Below are 12,153 nucleotides of genomic sequence, written 5' to 3'. Positions count from 1 at the left end.
CCTTCACTTTATCCTGGATCATTTTTTTTCTTTCCTGCTTTCTCTTTTTGCTTTAGATTACGAACTGGTAAAAAGTAAATCTTTGTGATAAGCTTAATCTGTTTCCAAAGTTGATAGCTATACATTTCTAAATAAACACAATTTGTTTAAAACAAAAATCAGCATTTCATTCTTTTTTTTAACTAGATCTACTCCCAATGTCTACCAAATAGCTTTTTATTTACAAGATATATGCATGGGTAATTTTTCATCATTGACAATTGCAAAACCTTTTGTTCCAACTTTCCCCCTCCTTCCCCCCATCCCCTCCCACAAATGGCAGATAGAATACATGTTAAATATGTTCAAGTATATGTTAAATACAATATATATGGATATAATTCATATTCATAGTTATTTTGCTGCACAAGAAGAATCGGACTTTGAAATAATGTACAATTAACCTGTGATGGAAATCAAAAATGCAGGTAGACAAAAACAGGGAGTGGAAATGCTACGTAGTGGTTCATACTCATTTCCCAGAGTTCTTTCACTGGGTATAGCTGGTTCTCTTCATTATTGAAGAAATGGAACTGATTTGGTTCATCTCATTGTTGAAGAGAGTCACGTCCATCAGAATTGATCCTCATATAGTATTGTTGTTGAAATATATAATGATCTCCTGGTCCTGCTCATTTCGCTCAGCACCTAACTATTCCTTTTTATTAGAAGTGTGTTTATAAGTATGGATCATTGCTTTCGATATAATGACCACAGTTTTCTGGACCCTGAGATGTTCAAGATCTCCAAATGTAATCACTGCAAGTGCATGAGGTTACTGAACCACATCCTGAATCAGGCTAGAAAGAAGCATGAAAGGATGGCTGCTTAATACTATGGGAAGAAACAATGAATTTTTGTTTCAGGATCTTGGCAAGAGCAAATTTCATTCTCCCTTTTGGAGGTTATCTTACCTTTCTCTAATTAAGTATATGCCATTTCATTTTCTATTTTCCCTTCTCTTGTTAATTGCACATAATTCCTTGAACAGAAATTCTGAGTTCAATACAAGAGCAGCCTGCAAGCTTCTCTCAAGATTATTTTTTTTAATAATCATGAATTGGTGGTCTCTCATTTTAGCTGTTTATCCCTGCCCCAAGAACTGAAAAATTGAAAAGCCTATAAAATGAATGAATTATTATGGAAATGATATTAATTGCTACTACCTATTCTATTTCAAAATATCTTCATGTTAAAAGGAAAAGAGTGAACACTCTGGCATAAAAGATTAAAAATAGGCAGAGATCTGGTCTCTAAACCTCAAATGAAAAGGGAGAACACAAAAGTGTTAGGATGGAGTATCTGATTTAATGAGGGAGTCTTCCTTAAAGACAAAGTAAGATATATGGGTTTATCTAAAAAGCTGACTTTCCAGTCAATTTAGTGATGTCTTTCAAGGTTTTCAAAAAGAGGGGATGTTATATTTGCTAATATAACTATTATGCTAATGTTTACTAGAGGAATAGCAAAATAGGAGAAGGGGGAAAAGTTGCTTAAAAAGATCAACTTCACTAGGAAAGAAAGGTACTTTCCTGGGGAAGAGTAGAGCGTAATCCCTTATCATGAAAGGAAACCACAGATGATGAGTCAAGGATCCTAAAGAGAAAACATATCTAAGTGGAAGGGAGAAACTAAAAGGCAAAGGGATGGTTTGGAAAGATTTTTCTTAAAATGAAAACCCCAAAATCCATCAAACTACTTGTCCCCCAAATGTGAGATTTTTTGTTTCTTCACAGAATGAAAGGCTCATATTTTTCATTGAAAAACTCTAATTATCCCAAGAACTTTTCTTCTCATGGATATGATAAAGGCTATAGATCACTCATCTTCATGGATAATAATGTTGGATAATAAAGCTAAATGGAAAATTCTACTATCAGTTCAGTAACAGAAATAGTGATTGAATCCTTAGAATATGAAAAGGTTGTCAGTACATGCTCAAAAAAACCTTCCTGACCAGTTAGGCTTGCAAAACAACAATTATTTGACTTGAGACAAGATTTAAAATGTTGCTCAAAAAAATAAAACTTATTTGTTGTGCAATGGTCACTGTTTTGGAATATATATATTTATTATCTGCTGACAGCCACAAGTCTAATAGTACTTTTGGTATAACTAAGAATAAAACAAGATGAGCCAAAATGAGGGCTCCCTGGAGTCACTGATATAAATGCAGCTTTCCAGCTATTATTAAGAATCTATTGGCATTTCCTGATCTGCCCAAAATGTTTCCATGAATTATTCATAATGTCTCTTAAAAAACAAAATCTTTGTTAAAAAACGAAAACATCGCAATCTGTATATATGGTAAAGACAACACAATAGGAAAAGTATTCATTTAATTTTCCTCTTATATAACATTGGAAAATATATAATAGTTACTCTGTTGTGAAAGGCAAATGGGCATTAAGGCTACTTCACAGTTCATTTTCAAAATCCTTTTTCTGTACTTTCTTAGTTTCTGAGTCCTAGGGACTTAATTTTCAGAAACCACTAAATATTTGTCACCAGTCAAATGTATGATTAACTCTGGTGCCAAGCACTCATAACAAGATTGAATGCCTCCTTTGTGAAATATGATCCTTCTCAATGCCCAGAACAGAGTGCTAAATGTCTGAGAAAGGGACTCTCTAATAGGATGATTAACACATAAATACCATTGAGGAGTACCAATACTGTGACATAAACCAACAGGGGAAAAAAAAAAAAGTATAAAATAAAATATGGCTGCTTAAAGGAGAGTGCTCTTCTATATAAGGAGCTAACTATCATTTTCTTTTCATTCTATATTTACCTAATCTTAAAAATGTGAATTTATATTTAAAATTTAGAATACTAAAAACAAATACTAAATAAAACTTATGTAAAACTACTTAAATAATATTACTTAATACTACCACCACCATCATAACAGCTGCTATTCTTGGTGTCTTGAATTTAAACACAAGAGTAATAAAAATAGCATTCATTAAATTTCTAGTTTGGATAATTCACTCAACTGATGCCATTTCCACAATAAACTTTATTGAATTCTTAGAAGTTTTCCAGTTATAAATTTGATAGTTTTAAATTCCAAAAGAAAACTTCTGTCTCATAAATAGATGGGCTTGGCTATAGATGGGGCCACATGGTTTGGAGCAAGGTCAAAAGGGGTAAAAAATAAAAGTAATGAATGCTTCTCTCTTTGCTGTGCCAAATTCTATATTCTCACTCCCAGATGTAGTCCATGAGTGATAGGCCACTAACCAAAATTTGTACAGTAAGTTTTCATTTATTTACAGATGAAAAGGTAGCATTTATAATCTTTCAGATAATAGTTAAGCTAAAATTTACTTTGATATTATCAATAATTAGTTATGCATAATACAAGTTTATAGGAGAAAATGAATATATTCTTTAAGAGAATAAGATTATTTGTAAGCACATTAGGTACATTGTTTATATACGAAAAATTAAGTTTCAGATTTTTCTTACTCATTACAGCAAATTCTTTAAAAGGCGTTTCTTGACTGACACTGAATGGATTAATGAAAGAATGAATGGCAAAATCAATTAATTAATTAATTTTGAGAGAGCTATTTATATGTATGTTTATTATGTCCAAAAGAATTGTGCTAAATTCTGGGTAGAGATATAAGAGAGAACTTACTTATTCTTTATTAGCCACATTCATTCAACCTGCTATACTTACATAAAAATAACAGAAAGCTATACACATATAAAACTATATCAATATATGTAAAATTTCTAATAATCAATTTTTCATTATTTCAGAATGAAATTTCAGTCCACACTAATGTGACCTAACTAAAAGCCAAAAAATACTTCAGTTAAAATAATGAACACCTCATTTGAATTGACAAAATTTGTTTAAAAAATTGAGATAACTAGAAGAAAAAAAAATATGTGTATATATATATATATATATATTATATATAGAATATATGATGGATGGCAATAAAATTAACTCTAATTCTTAACATAATTATATGATGTACATATAGGAATTTATTTGCATGCGATTTTAATTGGTCAGAAATAATGATTTCATAAGTAAAGAAATCATAATTATGAATGAAGACTGGCAAATTAGCTGTAATTTATAAACTTAAGGAATTATCCAGAACATGCAGAGCTCATGTTAGAAGCACTTTTTAAGTGCTTATCATGGGTAATATGGTTTGCTGATTCTGTGCCATTGCACCCAAAGTTCTTTCCCCATCTTTCAAATTATTTTCCATATTCAAGGTTCACACAAAACAACATATTTCTAAACTTTCTATGATTTAATCCCATTCCTTCCATCCCCCTGGTTAGAAGTCATGTCTATTTCCTTTGCCATGTCAATTTAGAACTCTTCCATAATGCTTATTGCTATACTACCTCATTGTCAAATACAAAAGGGATTTGGAAACATATATTAATGACTCAACTAAACACCTACCATTATGTCTCCCTTCAAGAGCTGGGCTGGTTCAATGGCAATGCAGACTCTGCTTTGGTTTTCTGGACCAACATTGCTAAATAAAGAAAGAGCATAAACATTAAAGAGATCTTGTGGATTTTGAGGCTGTGAAAACCTTCTTTTTCAGGTATTTTGGTTGCAGTGGTATTGTGGGTAAAGGAAAGATGAAATAAATAACATTATTCTTCTTAATAAATGGATCCCAATCATCTAAATGTTTTCTGTACTTTTATATTCTTTCAATTTTGCTTATTCCTAGTTAATTATAATAGTGTACCTTTAGTCTCTTCTCCAATACTTTCTAACAAGTATTTAGTATGCAAATTACCTATAAACCAAAATAAGGCTTCAGAAAGAAAGCAGGCTGGGAAGGAGAGGCACAAAAAAGTATCTATGGATAGATCACAGAGGATCTTGTTGAGGGTCATTTACTTTGGCTTTCCCCTTTCATAATCTCTTCCTTAAGAAAGAAACCATATAGGTAATTTTGTATGGCTTCCCAAAAAATCCTTCAAGAGCTAAAAATACTCATAGATAAAAAATCATAAAGACTTACTAGATTCCTGATGTATAGACTGGCTGCATTGCTTGGTAGAGCTTCAGAAAAGGCCGGCAAACTGAAAGAACCAAAATGTTTGTGGTTAAAAAAAAAAAAATCAGACTTACTTAGAAAGAAATTTATAAACCAGAAAGTCATAGGAGCTAACAGAAAGATTGAACAGCAAAGAATTATCTCATTTAGAGAGATTCACAAGCCTTCTGCATATATGCACAAAGCACTTTTCCAATTCTATAACAATAGATTATGAATGGTGGGATGAGGCAGTTAAACGTAGCACCATATCCTGGAATAACATGTAGAAGGGCAGGGGAAGGAAGGTTTCCAAGGTTATTTTCAGATGGGACCAATGGTAAAAAAAAAAAAAAAGGTGAAAGAATGTCTTAATTATCAGCCGAGAGGGATGAAAATATGATAGCTTGGTAAAAATAAGATTCTTTACTATTCAAATTATACTCTAAGAATAGTGAAAAAGTCATAATTTCCATACAAATATGGGAGCACTAGTATGATGGATTTGGGCTCATCCATATCCACCTTTTGCCAGAGGTCCTTTGTTGACCCAAAAAAACCCACCTAAGATTGTTAGACAGCTATCTGGGGAGAGGAGGTCAATATATGGCCACTAAGGAGAAGGATTGGCTTCAAAAAAGACTTAATTTGGACTTCATGTTACTGAACTAAATGACCACAAACATAGCTTTTTAATTAACCCTGCAATCCCAGAATTCAGAATAGATCACTGGCCTAATTTTTTAGACAAGCAAGCAGACCAAATCAAAAAAGTCATAAAAGTAAAGGAGTTTTGTTCTCACACAGTTGATACCAAGAAAATATGCAGAATTTCTGAGGATTGGATTCTGGACATTAACCACTTGAACCTCAAGAAGCAGAAAAGTGAGGATTCTTTTTTAATTTAAGCAAAGGAATTCCATCATCATACATTTCAAAAAAGCTGTGGTTTTACTAGTGGGATTTATGCATCCCACCAATGCAGACTGCAGATTCTTAGGATTTTCTCGCCAATAATAAAGTCATTATCTGGCAGCCAACCTCCTGGGAATAAGCTTCTTAAACCTTTGTTGGATAAGTTATTGTAATAAAAATTAATTGTCAGATGCAGGAATTGACTGAGGGTACATTTTAAAAACAGCTTTGAAGAGCCCAAATTTACCTCCACACAATAATAAAGACTCAAATAGGGCTTTATTGGAGGAAAATCATCTTTTTTGTCTATATTTATGATTTCATCAGTGTAAGGAACTACCTCCAACAGTGCAACTCAGAAAATTCTCTATAACTTACCGAGTCTTTAGAGTATTGTCATGAAATATATAAGGTATTCAACATAATAGTCAGTTATGTCAAAGGGTAGGCCTGACTCCAACGCTATCTCTGCCACCATATTTATTACATCTAAAAAATGAGTAATAAAAGCATCCACCTAGATAAGGTACCCACCCTCCCACTTACCTCCACCAGTATCAAAGTTGGGGATGCCATGGAGAATTACAAAATGCAGAAAGAGGGGTGTGGTATTCATTTTCACAGATCCCGAGAGAAGACCACTGAGGAAGTGAACATATCTGAAAAGAATGCAATGTTCAAACTAGTTAGAGAATGCATTGGATTCCAAAAGCCAGAGTAAAACTGGGAAAGAGGATTTGAGAAAAAATATAGGCTCCTGACATAACAGAGAAAAATATAGTAACAGAAATGTCATACTGTCTCATTCTTCTTGCATTTCTAAGAGTAAATATAAGTAGATTCATAGGTACATTCAAGTAGAATTCAACTTTTGCCTAAAATATGTGTTTTCCCAATTTCTCCATAGCATAAATGCCATGAGAATACTTCACTGATCTGCTGTCAGCATCAATGATCATACACATAAAAGAAATTTTAAACTATCTGATCTTTACTTGCTTAAGCAGCAAATTTAAATATGTATTATATGTATGTATATGTCGTGTGTGTATACATACAAACATACATTGTTTAGGACAGAAATATTCCTAATATAAACCATACTCCTAGTTTTATTAATCCAAATATGCTGAGGATTAACCTTTTCATGAAGACTCAGTCTCATTTCAATTAACTTTAATAATTATTGTTGAGATGCCCTAAGATATGTATTTAGAACATTTGTATATTCTAGTACTCCTACACTGGAAGCGATTTGGAGATGCAGTGGAGAGAATGATGGATTTGAATTCAGGAAGACGAGAATTCAAATGCAGATTTAGAATTTTTCAAGCAGTATGACCCTAGATAAATTACTTAACTGTTTCTTTATTTGTAAAATGAAGCTAGTAATAGCACTTTTTATTGAAGGATAAGGTTAATATCCTTATTGTCAAGGATAACATAAGATTTGTAAAATACTCTGGAAAACTTAAAGACATAATTATGTCTCTCTATAATATATATATACACACATATGTATGTATATATGTATAAGTTACATGTTGTTATAACCAAATAACTTCTATTTTATTATTATCTAGTCTCTCTTTGGACTGGTACATTGTTAGTAAATTAAAAATAATCAACCTATGTCAAGGATCAACAGTTTTGTGGGGATGGGAAAGCAACCTACAGAAACACAAATCATGACCCAATTCTTAATAGATTTAGGAAATCATATGAGACTCAGAAGTAAAAGCAAAGTCCACAATTGAACAGCTAACAATGGAAGTAATATATTTCTATTATTATATTAATTCTATTATATGTAATGATATATTAATCATATGTTAATATATTATATAATGTTAAGTGTTAGGATTTCAAAAAGTTTGCGCTTATTTGCATAAGCACTAGCTAGGTATGCCAGCAGATAGATTTCTATGATATTGTGCCAATTCTAGGAACCAGAGGTATTCCTGCCTTTCTATCATATTGAATTTTGATTGAGAGTTAAGACATCTGAAGAAAAATATAACACCTAAATTATAATATTTTATAATTTATTTACTACTTAATTTTCTTTAAAATCTTTTTTTTTTCATTAAAAGCAAACCCCTACTAACAAGTATGCATTTTAAGAAAAACAAATGTCCACATTAGCTTTGTCCAAGAATGTATGTCTCATTTTGATATTTAGTCCATCCCTTCTTGATCTGGAGGTGGGTAACATTTTTTTTTTTCATTTTAAGACCTGTCAACATGGTTATTTGTACATGTAAAGTACATAGCGATCTAAATGATTCTTTGTTTAAGTGAAAGTCAGAGAATACTAGAGTTCAGAGGGACCATAGGAATGATCTTATCTAATGCCTCACCCTCTAAAAAGACCCTCCTCTTTACAGTATCCTGGACAAGTGGTCAAGCAAGATTCTTTTTAAATATCTCAAGTGAACTAGATTATGGGGTCATTCATCCATTCTTGGATAGCTCTAACTAAATTTCTTTCAGGAAAGTGCTTTTATTTTATTATCTTTCTGATATTATACCCAGTTGCATTTTTACTGTGTCAGTTACAGTCAATTTGTTTCTTTTTCATTTTACAGTAACTTTCTAATACCATGTACATGTAAAAGAGCTCATTTTCCTACTCTAAAATTGTATGCAGACCTACTTCTGCAGGCAAGATTCAGACCAGGGGGAATAAAGAATGAGCTTTTGCATTTAGAAAAAAATATATATAAGCTGTACTATTGAGCTCTGTTTTCCCTGAAGAGCAAGGGATGCATGAGGAATATGTTTTCTTAAGAAGCTCTGAAAGAGCTGTAATACCTCTGGGCAGATCAGATAATTTCTCTGGGTCTATTTCTTCATCTTTGAATTAAGTGAGTTTATCTACATGATTTTTAAGGTCAATTTTACCTCTCCGAATCAATCACTCTAAAAGCATCAGCTGACCTAGAAATAGCTAACCATATTACCTTCAAGAAGGAAATGTTCTTAAGGATCAGAAATCCTTGCTATCACAGCCAGAAAACTATACCTTTCAAACCCAAAGTATAAAAAGAGGTCTTCATTTCACCATAAGGACATAGGAAAATCTGCTTTGCTTTTAAGGGACAGTATGAAGTAGAATGTGTGTGGATTTTTGTTTTTTGGGCGTTTTTTGTTTGTTTTTTGACAACATAGTTTTATGAAGGGAACACAAGTAGCTTCTTCTACTATTCAGGTTGCCTTGGATAAGAAGGTAGAAGTAATAGGAAATGAAAAAGAAATAACGTTTCTAATTTTTAGACTTTTTAATAAGAAAAAATCCAAATTCATTGTCTCGTAGAATTTATTTTCCTGGACCAACTCACAAATTCAACAAGATAATGTAATATATAAAATTGGACTTGAAGTCAAGAAGATAAAAATTCAAACCCTGCCTCAGATACTTGCTAATTATATGACCCTGGGCAAGTCATTTAAATGCCTTTAGTCTAGTTTTCCCATTAGTAAAATGGGAATAATAAAAGCACCAATCACACAGGCTTATTGTAAAAATCAAAACAGAAATAGAGGTATAATATGTTGCTAACTTAAAAAAAAACAAAACTTCTTATTGCTGTTATTGCTATTTATTTAAAACACATTTTTTTCAAAATGTTAAAAAAATTGAAATACAAATGAAATTAGGAACGCAATCCTTTGTTGGAGGCAGGATTGGACTTTCATTTTTAATAATTCAGTTCAACAAGCATTAAAAACTCTATGTGCTAGCAATATTGCTAGGCACAATGGGAAAAAAAGCATTCCTTGCCTTCAAAGAGCTTTAGTAAACCTTTTGGTGATATGTTATTTACTTTGAAAAGAGTTTTCAGTATTGTAATTTTACATAATAGAAACAGGGCTAATTGTTCTTTCTGTGATCTCTAAAAGACTGCTATTTTTTTCATATCTCTTAGACTACTGGTAATTCAGCCCACTTGAGTTTTTTGTTTTTGTTTTTTGCTGAGGCAATTAGGATTAAGTGACTTGCCCAGGGTCACATAACTAGTAAGTGTTAAATGTCTGAGACCAGATCTGAACTCAGGTCCTCTCGACTTCAGGGCTGGTGCACTATCTACTACACCATCTAGCTGCCCCATTGGATCTATTTTTTAACAGCAAGAATTTAATGCAATTCAATGCAACAAATATTTATTTATTACCTATTTGCAAGGAAATGGGCATTGTGGAAGGAGTAAGAACAAGATCCTTCTGTCAAGGTGCTTCTTTCTACTGGGAAGATATGATTTTACAAATATATAAATACAAGAAAATATGAAGAGAAAAAACATGACAAAAGGTCAGGAAAGCCTTCATGGAAACAGTGCTATCTAAGCTGATAGAGAGAGAAGGATTCTATGACGTGAGGAAGACAGAATTTGAAATACACTAAGTGGGCTGATTGTTTATGTGAAGGGCTTTATAGATAACAATATTACATGTCAAGAAAGAGAAGTTAGATATATTGTAAAGGGATATGAATACACTAATTTTGTCTGAGCAGAAATGAGAAATAAAAAAAAAAAAGATTTTTGAATATAGTAGTAAAATGAGTAAGTCCTTTGTATTAGAAAGATTACTTGTACAACAGAATGGAATAAGATCTTGAGAAGGAGGAGACAAAGTGGGTATTACAGATTTTTATAAGAATACCATAAAGAAGGCCTAGAGATCCCTAATTAGGTGATAGCCATCTGAATGAACACAAGGGAGGAAAAAACTATATGAGGCAAAATCAACACCAACTAGCAAATCATTTCATATAGAGGTTGAGTGTTCATGAGAAAGGCGAGGTCAATTGTCAAAAGAAAGAATAGGACATAAGATTTTAAAGGTATGCTAAGTTTTACTCTTTGATTTTTGTGTTATAGATTCTACTTTTGGTCTCTCTTATCCCGATTTTAATGATAAGAAAATATAGATAGATATAGTTAGACAGATACTATATTATATATATATATGTATATATATATATATATCTTATCTATTTATATTGCTATGATTTTTCTATCTTTATCATGCTCCATCTATGATCATCTCCCTATCTATTCAACTATCTCTACCCATCTTCCTATATAAGTCTATATCTTGTAGTTATTAGCTTTAGTCATAAGGAAAATAAAAAAAAGATGTGTCTAGCTAGATAACTACAAAAGGGGATCTAACTATATATCTCATCATTAACATATTAACATATATATATAGAATTATAGATTACAATGATATAGCTCATTAATATAATTATCTTATCATTGCCCCAATCATAAGAAAAACCAAAAAGAAAACTATATAGATTAGGAAAGTATAGTAAAAATTAACATAATTCCTAAAATTACATGTGTGTATAAATACACACATGTGGGAGGAGGGGAGGTCTTTTTGTTTGCTTATTTTTTGCTGAGGAGAATGAAGATGTAAAGTACAATTAAGTAACAAGTTTTCTATATTCAATTTCCTCAAATAAGAAAATGGGTCAGAGAAGTCTTCCAAATATACTGTCATTGGAAGCTGTCACATCAATGTTATATAGTACTCTAATAGCTGGAGTGCAAGGATAGTCCTGATGATTAGCACAAATGCCTAGAAAATAGTAGATATTTAATAGATGTTTGTTAATGGACAATGACCTCTCCTGTCTCTTCGAAGTCAAAATGAGAAAGGTTCAAGTCCCAGCTCGGATATATAATGGCAATATGTCTCTGGAAAAGTCACTTTGCTTCTCAATGTTTTGGCCAATCAAAGACAGTAAGTTATATAACAATGAGTGCCTGCAAAAAGTATCCTCATCTTAGAAGTCTTTCTACCAAGAAATAAGTCCAGTTTAATACTCTTTTCCTCCTCTTTGCATACAAAGAAATCAATTTGTCTATGAGACAATAGAAAGACCTAGATGTTAAATGGATTTTCCTAGGTGGTCCAGTTAGTGTTAGAGATAGAAATCAGGTGTCCAGATTCTCAGTGTGGTCCCCTTTCCACTATACTATGTTGTTTCCTAATATTGAGCTTTATAATAAGATGAACACAAAATTTACCTAATTTTTTTCCTGTCTGCTGCAGATAAATTATGATTAAACGAGAAAACTAATTTATTTTTCTTATCAAAGAAGAGAAAACTTGAGGGTCATGTGTGTAATCAAAGCACATCAGCTAT

The 12,153-nt window shown here is 32.0% G+C and overlaps 1 protein-coding gene across 2 annotated transcripts in view; it reads right to left on the bottom strand.

The window, feature by feature from the left end:
* Positions 1-12,153, bottom strand: part of TNS3 (tensin 3) — a 377,368-nt gene that overhangs the window by 153,377 nt on the left and 211,838 nt on the right. For both annotated transcript variants that reach the window (XM_051984497.1, XM_051984488.1), the window contains exons 12-14: positions 6,537-6,649; positions 5,061-5,121; positions 4,484-4,559 (exon numbers count right to left, since the gene is read on the bottom strand). In XM_051984497.1, coding sequence (XP_051840457.1) covers positions 4,484-4,559; positions 5,061-5,121; positions 6,537-6,649 — 250 coding nt within the window. The remainder of the gene's footprint in view (positions 1-4,483; positions 4,560-5,060; positions 5,122-6,536; positions 6,650-12,153) is intronic.

Source organism: Antechinus flavipes, chromosome 1 (genome assembly GCF_016432865.1).
Source record: "Antechinus flavipes isolate AdamAnt ecotype Samford, QLD, Australia chromosome 1, AdamAnt_v2, whole genome shotgun sequence".
NCBI classification, from domain to species: domain Eukaryota; kingdom Metazoa; phylum Chordata; class Mammalia; order Dasyuromorphia; family Dasyuridae; genus Antechinus; species Antechinus flavipes.
The sequence above is the reverse complement of the archived record's forward strand: the minus strand, read 5'-3'. Positions and strand labels throughout refer to the sequence as shown.